Source organism: Formica exsecta, unplaced genomic scaffold (assembly GCF_003651465.1).
Source record: "Formica exsecta isolate Colony F162 unplaced genomic scaffold, ASM365146v1 scaffold116, whole genome shotgun sequence".
NCBI classification, from domain to species: Eukaryota; Metazoa; Arthropoda; class Insecta; order Hymenoptera; family Formicidae; genus Formica; species Formica exsecta.
Window position 1 is genome coordinate 492,486 of NW_021848499.1, and position 12,150 is coordinate 504,635.

General features: G+C 33.5%; 1 protein-coding gene across 1 annotated transcript in view; it reads right to left on the reverse strand.

Moving 5' to 3' along the window:
* Positions 1–431: 431 nt before the first annotated feature.
* The window catches only part of LOC115239086 (torso-like protein), a 19,577-nt gene continuing 7,858 nt past the window's right edge, over positions 432–12,150 (reverse strand). The window contains exons 2-4 of the mRNA XM_029813434.1: positions 2,945–3,275; positions 2,305–2,644; positions 432–1,541 (exon numbers count right to left, since the gene is read on the reverse strand). Of these exons, the coding sequence (XP_029669294.1) occupies positions 1,146–1,541; positions 2,305–2,644; positions 2,945–3,246 (1,038 nt within the window). The 5' untranslated portion in view covers positions 3,247–3,275 and the 3' untranslated portion in view covers positions 432–1,145. The remainder of the gene's footprint in view (positions 1,542–2,304; positions 2,645–2,944; positions 3,276–12,150) is intronic.

The window sequence follows — 12,150 nt, forward strand, 5'->3', positions numbered from 1 at the left end:
TATATATATATATATACACATATATTTTATATTTAATTCATGACTGAAGAGAAAGAGCAAAAACATCATAATATTTTATTTATATATTTTAACTTGTATTATTGTGTTGTTTGGTGTTTAATAATTTGTGACACGTAACATAATTACATTGTATAAAAATACTAAAATATAGAAAACAAAAAGCAAAAAATATTTTTGTTATAAATTTCATAATTTTTCGATTCAATTTTTGTTGATATTTATTAAACAGCGTATTAAAAAATTTGTTTTGCATAGAATCATATAAGTTTGTAATATCGTTAGTTTCCATTAAAATTATTGTTGAAGTTTCTCATGAAATTATAAAATAAAGCAGCTTATTACATTATGAGCTTTTCAAAAGAAAAAGAAAGGGAGGGAGAAGGAATTGTTTGTAACGTTATAATCAACTATTTTGCAATGCCAATAGGTCGATTTGTTATATAATGTATACAATCTTCTATAATGTTGGTCCACAGAGTCGCAGTATAAACTTGTTTGCAAATACATACGCGTCGTTCCTTATCAATTTATATCTAAAAAAAATGTGAGAAAGAAAACATTTTCTGATTGAAAAAAAGACAGGACTCATTATAAAATACGAATGTATCTGAGAAGAAAAAAATGATTCATTAATTTGATTTCATTGTATATACAATGATATCAAGTTAAACAAAACGCATACAAATCTTTATATAAATACATCTTTACACACATATATCAATGGATTAATTTTGAGTAAAGAACTTACAATATTTTTCAATCAAATTGTACGAATAATGTTTGTGATATATTAAAAATATTTGTGCAAAGGCGTTTTCTCTAATATGATTATAATAATAAATACTTATTTCTAACAATAACAGCATTTACGCAGGATTATATCATTATATATATGTGGCAGAAGGATATATCTCCGTTCAACAAAAACCTATAGAGTTTTCGTCGATGAGTCATGATGGCCGCTAAATCGTTGCGATCGGTTCAGCTGATCCAAAGATACCTACATGGATTGTACATGCTGAAATTAATAGTGTTATATTTTCACGCCGATACGTCGTTTGACATACGCGCGACACATATTCTAAATGTTTCGAGTTTGCCTGCAATCGGCGCGTATTACACTATCACATATTCACTTCCCAGAGTTTGAAATAGTTATCGATCACTTCCATAAACCATTCGCGTCTTTTTGGATCCTTGAAAGCGGGTGCCAATGTCCGCAATTGTAATTGCAGCAGCGCCTCGTCGTCCAAGAGGCCGTTCAGTTGCCTAAGCAATGCCGTATCGCCGTGCAATTTCAGCAGGCTGGCGTAAGTGAAGATATAATATTGCACCCGAAGACGTTGCACGGCCCATGCTTCTACGCTACGATTGCCACTCGCCGATTGTATGGAACCCATGTGCTCGGCGTACCAAGGCGAGAAATAGTTACTCAGCTCGAGAGCCGACAGTTCTGCAACTCCTCGTGTTTTCAACCGTTCCTTTATTCGCGAATACACCTGAGGAGTATACACGAAAACCTGGAAGAAAAAATATTCCAAAAAATATTTCATCATTCGTCTTTCTCAAATGGCATCAAATTTTTATATAGATAACGAAATGCTTTATATTTTGGCTGTTTCTCCGATTAACGAAGAGATTGAATCTCCAGATTGCGGCATCGCATTTCAAGCAGAAAGTTTCGTAATTTCACTTTTACTGACATTGACGCGATGACGTAAACTACTACTAGTGAGAACTAGGTTCGGCATAATGAGGTGTTTCTGTGCAGTTTTTACGCCTAAATGGAAATAAAAATGCCGCACGTCTTTCTTTCTCTTTCCGTTGCGCGATAGAGCGTATGATAAATGAGGCTTGTTTCACTTTTATCTAACCGAGACTGCATTCTTCTTACGACGAGCCGATTGCGACAGCAATCAACGGACCGCATAATTAAGGAAGATGCATCGATGCAAAGAGACGAATATCATGCCCGTTTTTATTATTGTTGCAATATTGAACCGGTTAATCGCAACTTTATTTAAATATGCCTGCATAATGCGGTGAGATTTTTTTTGCTTTCAAAGAGATACATTTTTCTAATATTCGTGAAAATATTTGTAATTTTATACACTTTCTTTTTTTGTTAAAAGAATTATTTAATAAACCCAGATTGCGGAATCGATATGTTTTAAAAACGATTATTGTTCGCATAGAATCGAAAGAATAGACGTTAAAATAGAAAATTTTAATTTTAATCATCATATTATTGAACTATCATCTTAGCTTTTCTGATCGTTTTACCTGATAAAGCGAGTTTCCCGTTATGTAAGAAGCGATGTAGTGCGAACCGAAGTTCCTGATAAATCGCACAACACTCGCAGTGTCACCGACCGTGACGTTCTCTGTCTGCCGCAATACGGAATCATCGAGGACGAGGGTCTCGGCGGTGCCAGCGAGTCGTTGATTATCACGGAATCTAGCGACGCGCACTAGAACGTAACAGTGATCGCCCGTGATGAAGGACGAGTTTATGCCGAGGTGCCTGGCTATTGCCGCCTTCGACCAGCTTCCAGTGAAGGCGCGCCACGGCCTCTCCAGTCTTTCGAAAGTGAAGTCACGGAAGTATGCCTGTAGAAGTTGTCTGTAAACACACATACACAATACATTTATACAGATAATAAAAATACACACATTTACTTCATTTGAGAATATCCTGATAGACTAGATGGATCTCTTGATAGATTTTCTTTCAAACTTCTACTCTTAAAGAAAATAAATAGGTAATATATATATTACAAATAATTTTTATATTAAATTCGTATTTAGCTATACAAATTGCAAATAAATGCCATAAAAGTCTTAAAAATTAGCTTTTAATTTTGATAATTTGATCCAACTTTTCTTTCTATTTTTTAAAAGGGCATCGAATATAATCACGTGCCTTATATTGTCGCAGAATTCCATGTGGAAGTCGCCGTCGAAGACGGCGTTATTTATTTTTGCCTGACGCTGCTTGGACGGCATCGGCGTGGCATTCTTGAAGACATCGAGAGTGGGCTCGCGGAATATCCAAGTTTCAGTATCGTTGCGCGGTACCACTCGCATACTGATACTCAGGTAGCCGTAACGGCTGAAAACGTTTACGGCACCGCCGAGCCGCGGTCGCTGCGACCTGGTAACGTGATGGCCGATCAGCAACGCGAACGTTAACGCCAAGAGGAAGAGCCGCGTTCGTGACCACATCTCTGGGCAGCTGCCTAGGTCAGTAATACCTGAAACAAAGATCGCGAATATATATTAGATATAATCAAGCCATGAGCAAATAGCGAGCGAAACGTATGACACATACACACATTTATCCTTTCATAAGATATTTAAAAATCTGACATTCTTGACGCAATGTTTCACATCTAAAGAGTGATTTTATCCTACTGGCTACCTTTATATCGTATCTCCATGAATAAAAACGTTTCTTCGTAAAAACGGTGTCCATTTTCAATTCAATCTCGTAGATATACCAGAGAGTATTCTTTTATACCATTCAATCTTATACCATGAAACAACATTTGCAAAATCGCATCTTGCAAACTCTGGGATACTGGGAAGCCTATCTCACAATCAGTTGCGAGAGGAAGCTGCGACTACCGGTTTCCGACCACACGTGCACGTCTCGGACGCAAGAAATCGTTACCGTGTTGCAGCGTGCTATCTCGCTATGTAGGTCTAGGTGCGCGTCGCCGAGGTGTTTGCACGAGCGAAGTCCGTGGCCTTCATCCCCACTTGCCTCATACCGGACGAGCACCTTGGTCTATCTGACACCGGTGTTCCGTGTATCTGAATCGTCTCGTTCTCCTTCCTACCCTCCGTGCATATCTAGATTCGATGATTCGCTTCTTCTCGCTCAGAATGAACGGTGAATGCACATAAATTTCTTCCATGCAGTCGACAACGAATAGGCTATCATCCCGCATCCGTTTTACTTTATCGCATCTCGGAACGGAAACGGACGTTTTACATTGACATTATGATGATGCGGACAATAGTCATGAATATCCAAACCTTGGCACGCCGGCGATCTTGAATTATGCTTTTAGAATGAATAGCATATAAATAGAGAGATAAAGGCAGCTATACATACGATACATACGGATATCGAATGATGCTTATTATAATATAGTGATGCATTTATGTATTTATTTTTTATAGTTAGAATTTGCATAAAATACTGTTTATTCTGCAATTTGAATTTGAATAGAGTATATGCAGTTGCACGAGTTTCATGAATGTAACATAATGCCTCGAGGATTGTAAAAACGAGCTGACAGTTATAATTACCAACAGCACCGTGAAGCGGTTCAAATTTTGCGAGATTGCATTTTTACGCGGCAAACCTCACTATCTCTCGGATATAATTTTAGAATTTCGCGGACTTATATACAACAGAACAAAGAATATTATATTTTAAAAATATATATAGTTTTATCGAAATAATATATATTATATATTGAAATATAATTCATAGCCACTGTTATATTATATTTGATATAATTTGAATCTCTCTCTCTCTCTCTCTCTCTTTTGGAGAATAAAAAATGAATTATCTTTTTTGTCTTAAGAAAATAGCTATTTGATGAATAAGAGCTGCAAGCTCTTTGAATAATACATGAAGTATTGATATTTTAAAATATAATAATTTCATAATTTAGAAAGAGAGAGAGAGAGGGAGAGCTATTTTCGAGAAAATTCAATATATTACTATTAATAAAAGTTGCAATGTATTACAATTAGAGAAAGTTTGATTACATATCAAATAAAACGTTATCGGATAACGACAACGGTTAAATAACGGTTTCTTCCTGCATTTCTCATGACAAATGATTAATTTGTGTCTTCTAATGTTTTCACTCAATTAAGCATATTCGCTCGTATATATTGTAATACATGAGATGCACCGATACACATACACTCTGCGTTTTCATTCGTCAGAATCAATGTAGGTCCAAAGTGCAAGTGAGTGAAAGTGAAATTAAACGCCTACCATTCGAATGGACACTTCTTCCTCGCGGATACAAGCCTAAAAAAAGAAACTCGTAAAGTTATGAGAGATACGTGACATATGCTTCTTCTTGCAGAAATGATTAAGGTAGCATCAAAACCATAGCACACAAAAAAAAATAGATAAACATCGTGTGCTATCAATCTTCAATGAAGCGGAAGAAGAGAATGATGTGGTTCAATAGGAGCGTAACTTGCTTTGGAAATCTCATCAAGGATGGTCAGAGCTCGAGACGGTTAGAACTCTTGCTTTGCCCGCAGGGATACGCCGACACAAGCGGTAGTAATTAAGTTTTCTGTCGTTTAATCAAAGAGATGAAATTACTTGTCCCCGCAAGGGGAACGAATCTGATGGATTAGATTTGGCAGGAGCAACAAAGTCAGCTCTCAATCATTCTTTCTATTATCAAACAATCGGTTTTTAAGGAACATCGAAATATTTTCCGACTTTTCAAGCAGAAAAAACACGCGATATTTCTCTATAATGTATTTATAGATTATTTGCTCGTGTGATGAGAATTATTCAACCTTTTTGACTGGATGAACTGCATTTATGAATGCCTATCTGTGAATAATGTTGTATTTGTAACGAACCGTGAAATATGGTATAGTAAATATAATAGATGATCGTGATAGAAATTAATTCAACGTTTAATGAAGCTTCGTGGGAGCGCATAATAATTAATCAACCATTGGTAATAATTAACGGAGACCGTGAAGTTAAATGACGTTTATCGTGCGATTGCACGAGCACGTGCAATTGAACGCGCATTACATCGACGTTTAACTGACATAACGCGAGTGCGCGATAGCCCGATTGAACCACGCGGTTTTTATCTCTCAAACGATACACGTACACGCCCCAATTCATCTTCCTCGTTGTTACTAGGGATTGAAACGATTGCAGTTTTGCACAATGCTACTCGGCAGTTCGATTTAAATTAATCCCCATGGTCAGCGGATCGTATCGCGCATTTCTATTGTGTTCGCTGTACAGTTTGTCAAACTGTTTAATCGCATACTCTGGTAAACTTTGACATTCCTATACGCTTCTGTCTTCTTTGTCCCAGTGGCCTTTCAAGCTCATGAGAATACCATCGAACCGTTTAGCGTAAAGTTATAATTATGCAACAGGGCTCAGGTGATCCTTATTTTCGCGCGAAAAAAATAACTTTGCGTGGGTATTCCGAGGTTGATTGTTTCATTAACTTTATAACAATATTAACATAACTAAGCACGTATTATTTGTGCTTCAAGTATTTTATTATCATATAGTTACTATTTATTTATTATTTCTATTTATATATATATAATTGTCAAAAAGATTTAATATGATTTAATTCTTTATAAGTTACATTATATTAAATAATTTTTACTTAATTAAATACGTAAAATATTTATAAGGTCATTTCTCAAGAGTTATTTTATTGTTGATTGCTCGTTATCAATCATAATACCGGTTTCATATAAATGGCTTTTTAAGAACTTTTTTAAAAATGTTATAAAAAGGTTGGTACTATCTAGTTTCAGTATTGATTGAGAGATAGAGTGCCATTAGTACGTCTTTAAAAAAAATCATTCTTGGAACTTTTTGAACGTATCGGGTATAGCATTTGAGATATCACTGCCCGCTTAAATTACACAATTTTTTCATAATTATATTCTCCATATGGCTAAACTTTTCTAGGTCAACATAGTGAAACTAAGACACGCATGCGAGTTATTTAGTATATATTTTGTTCCATTATTGAAGTAACACGATACCAATATGTGGAATATGAAGCATAATGTATTATCGCTTTTGTGTGTGCTATTTCCGCAACAATAGGCGTAAGTTTCGTTTCGGATTTAAACGATTTCATACCATCGGCACCAGACAAAACGTATAAATCTGCGGTAACTCATGTGTAATAGGAAGTCGTTTATCGGTTTATCGCGTAAGGAAGATCGCTCTATATACCTAGATTCGAAGTTGCTAGCCACAAACGAAGGTAACCATACATATTCATGAGATTACAGTAAAAGCAATGAAACAAAGAATGTGCCTCGATTGTTTCATTTACTATCGTTATCCTCGTCGATTATTGCATCAAAAACATTAATTTTGCAAAAGTGGTAAAATTTAAAACAATTTTTTTGACAAATATTTTTATCTTATATATTATATAATAAAATATTTATAAAAGCGCCTTTTATATACTTATGAATGTGGCCTATTTCTTAAAAGCCATTTTGATGTAAAATGTAAATGCAATTTTTATTTTATTATAATCTATCAGAACAATATCTTTCCTTGATAAATATTTATTGAATGTATTTTATTAAAAATTTTTGCAATACGAAAAGACTTTAGAAACTATGCATATCAATTTTAAATCTTCAACCAGCGAACTTGGATAATATATAATATTATCAATGAGTTTGAAAAAACCTACAACAACAAAACATTAAAAAAATTAAGTTACCAAATTAGAAAAACGGAAGGAACAAGTTCCGCTTTCGCCGTTGCTTTCGAACATGTGAGAGTGGTTTATCAACTCAACATGATTAGAACTTGAAACGAATTTTCTCTTGATAATAAATTATTTTCAATTTAAACTACGACTACTTTCAATATAAAACAATTTTATTTAATGGATTAAAATAGATAAAAATTAAACGGTAATTGTAAATTATAATATTAAGTTTTACAGATCATGGTGATTGTTTATTTCATATTTAGATGAAATGTCAGAATGAAAGACACTTTTGCAATGACAAATACTTATTGTTAGTATATCAAATAGAAAGTTCGCGAAATTTAATATTGCTTCACCATAATAAAACGGCGTTTCAATATAACCAATTGCTGCATCGAATGATAGATAGCATTGTGTAATATATATACATGAACACCTGCAAGGTATCATATGGACAATATCTTATACATATCTTTAAAGTAATAAGGCATGCTTGCAGAGTATGACTCCTGAAAATTTGTATTTATATATAAAATAAAATAAATAAAATTTAATAAAGATATGTACTAAGATAAAATATAGATTATGTAATATAAATAGAATAATCAAAATACACAATTTAGAATAAATAATATAAATAAAATAATAAAATATATATTCGTGCAATGCAATAGTTTTAGAAAATTATGTAATTTAAAAAGACAACGCACAGTATGAGATCTGTAATAAGATATACGAAAGACTTATATGATTTATTGATAGATGAGAAATTGATAGTATCGGCAAGCTATTGAATAATTTTCTAATTGTCAAAAAATTTATGTAGTACAGAGTATTTTTTTGACTTTAAACGTTTATGTTGTGTGTGTATATATACATACGTTTGTAGTCGTATATCGCAGTAATGTAATTCACATCATTGACGACCAAAGAGCTTTACAGTAACGAGATAACGTCTCATCTGTCATTGCATCGAGAAAGATAAATCTAATCGCAATATAATGAAGAGGTTATATAAATCTCACGAGAAATAAGAAACTATATGTATAAAAATTGCAACTGCGGTACCTTTTCGAGAAATCGATAAAACTTAAGATGCAGATTGAAGACACGAAGTCGATAAGGAATTGAATGGACCACTTGTCTCAGTTTCTTATTAGCATATTACTATCATTATGTCCATAATGAATTGCTGTGACAAGAAAATCTCGGTCGGAGGATAATAATTGAGCATATAGCCGGTTGCTATTCGCTTGTCCGGTGATATACAGCAGTACAGAAGTCAATGGGGAAGAATTATTTAAGTAGCCTCGCGGTGCGTAACTTGAAAGGGGCACGTTACGTTGTCCTATTAAACGCAGGAAACGCGATCACGGAGCGTCGAATGGTACACAAGGAACCGCTTTAAATCTAATTGAAGTAGACCGACACAAACAGACTAACTAGCGGTGATTAACGTGGCAACAGAAAATTTCGATGCGATCGAATGCAATCGGTAGAAAGCACATCGTGCAAGCAAAAAAATTGGTTGCGAAATTTAGAATCTGAATTTAATCTCGCGCTACTATTATGGTAAAACTACGAGCACTGGAAAACTTCAGGTGTATTGAAGTAAATATGTCCATTCGCTTGTTAGCGGAACCAGTTCTGTAACATTTGGAGAGGCAGAAACAATATTTTCATATTTAAAATACTGATGAGATCAAAATATACGATTGCAAAGTACATATAAACACAACGTATTATTTGCTAAATAAATCAAGAAACTTCTTAATTTAATTGTAACTTTAATTTGCAGTTTTTTATTCACATTTCTTGTAAAATGGTTGATATATTTAATTGCCAAACACACACACACACATTTATACGGTTCAATCTGTAACATATGTCCGTGGAAGACTGCGTGTATTAATTTTCTGCACGTGTACAAGATGTCATCTCAGATATTTCGTAGTTATCCGGCTGTTTCTTATTCACACGATATTTTGACAAGCGGTCACGTCGTCGTTGCTAACTCTGTTAAGCACTATCATTTACATATGAACGTGACTCAATATCTTAAAAACATATTGTGCTTAATAATCCGTTATACGAGATCATTCATCATCAAAATCGAATTATCGCACGGAACTTCCACGCGTCCATCATTAATCGCTTATTAACGCAAAAAATTCAGTTATTTCCAGTCTCTTTTTGTACTATCTTTATTTATTAATTTTAACTATAGTTGTGCATCTTGTGCAATAACACGCTGACAAACTAATAAAAATTTATATAGATTTTTATATGTACATATATAAAAATTATTGAAATAATTATATATAAAAATGAAAAGCAGAAAAAACTAGAAAGCTTTTTATTGAAAAAATCTACTGCCATAAGAAAATGCAGACAACATATTCTACCAGATCATACAAGTTTATTCCATTTCCGCTGAGATCGGCTTTCCCCTCTATATCGCAAAGGCTCCCTCCCTATGACGCTAATTGTTACGGGTCACTGACCATATGCTTGTTACACTAGAAGATAACTCCACTTTTTAATGTTGCTATTCTAATCAACTGTACACTTGTTACGATTATACACAATATTTCTTCATTTTAATTAATTTTTATTTTTCTTATAATTGTTTTTGTTTTTTTTTTATTTTTGTATTGTTGTTCAGAAATTGTGATTGACAGTGAATCGAAAAATTCTTTACAATTTTTTAATTACTGATTACGCTTTCGTTAACACGTGACGAAATCGATATTTAATATAATATAATGACATTCGCGTTTGATAATGAATATGTCGTGATCCACTCTTGCTTCCACTCTTTTATCAAACAACGTAAATGTATTTTTTTAGATTATAAAATTTTGCCACGCTTGCAAAGCAACTTCAATTTAATCAGACGTACGATTCTGTGTCGCTGCGTGATATCGATAAATATCTTCACACGAGCAGCAGTCAACGAAAACAATTTAGCCGACGCGGCTCATTTCGCAATTCATAATTCATCTGATAAAGGGTGTAGATATATGTGCATGTAGACATTTCTGCGAATAAGATTTAATTAAACGGCGTTTCTCCGATTATTAAATTTCCAGAAAAAGATATTACCAGGATGTAAGTGAATTCTATGAATGCTATAAATCCTCATCGACATTATTTTATCGATATGATCATATAAATTTACATATATAGTTTTTACACATTAATTTTCATATATAGATATTAACTTGCATAGTCATTAAGCACAACGTAATAAAAAAAATAACTGCGTGTGTCATGCTTAATTATACCGAGTAATGTGTCAATACAAGTCGGAAATCTTGATAATTACTATTTTGGATACAGTATATGATAGTTATTATTCTCGTAATGTGAATGTGTAAACTGGTTTAGCGTGCATTCTGTCTATAATGGCACGATTAGCGATATTTAAATCTATCAAAAATAATTACTATCTGCCTTTTCATAATTAAAAAGCAATACGATAGTAGTCGAAAATTTGTTTCGTACAAGCAATGCTGCTGTCTTACTATCGTATTATCAATATATGTTACGCAATATGATTATCTGACTCGCGGATGCGGTCAATTACACGGTCAACGACAGTCTGACTTTTAAAGTGCGTTAGCCTTTTTTTTTGCGCAAAACCAATTCTGTGTGTGTAGCGATCGAGGTCATTCACTCGACTGACGCATGAATGTAAATTAATCTCGTTGTCTCATATAATTCTGCAAAGCAAAGGTTTATCTTTAAAAGTGCATTAACAGATACAATACGAAACATTCTTACTCATTTCGCATAGAAATATTTTCATCCTCTTTTCAAAATATGGTTTAATCAAAATGTGTTTTTTTTTAAATATTATTAAATATTATTTTTAAGATTTTTGTGCAATTATAATTTATCATTGCGAACGACACAGTAAATACGATAATCAAAGTGTATAACAAGAATATATTAATTACACTTTAAATTCTGTGAACGTATCCTCTACTAATAAATTTATTCTATCAAATTTATTCATGAGAGACAGAAATGAATGCACAAAACGTACGTCGTATGGTTAAAAGCTTCGGTCATACCAAGGCTTCTTTCCATCCAACTTGTATTTTCTTTGTTTCGGCAAAAAGCCAGAACGGGTAGAACCAGATTTTTATAAAATTGCGCGAAGGTAATTTCTCGCCCCGAGATGTTATTACCATCGGACGAAAAAGTCTTTCTTTTATATCCGCGAGATTCCTCCTGACATTTGCATAGGTATGTTAAATGCGCTGTGGGTCGCACATAGATGAAATACTAAGAGTATTGCCTTCCCGTGAACTCTCATACCTGGTTATATTATATATATGAAATACAATCATGCTGAGGATATATACGCGAACCTGGGATGATAATAATCCTGTTTAATTGTGTGTGTATAATACTTTTCCGTAAAATATCGCTTTTTAAAAGCAAAAGATTCGAGTATAGAACGAATGCATAATGACTGAGATTTTGTAATATATAAATCGAATCTGTCAACAACTTGAACAAAGACGTTTCTTATATCAAGAAAATACGGATTGAAATTTACGAATAATCACCTTCGAAGCACGCAATATCTCAATCAAAAAAGTGATATATATATATATATATA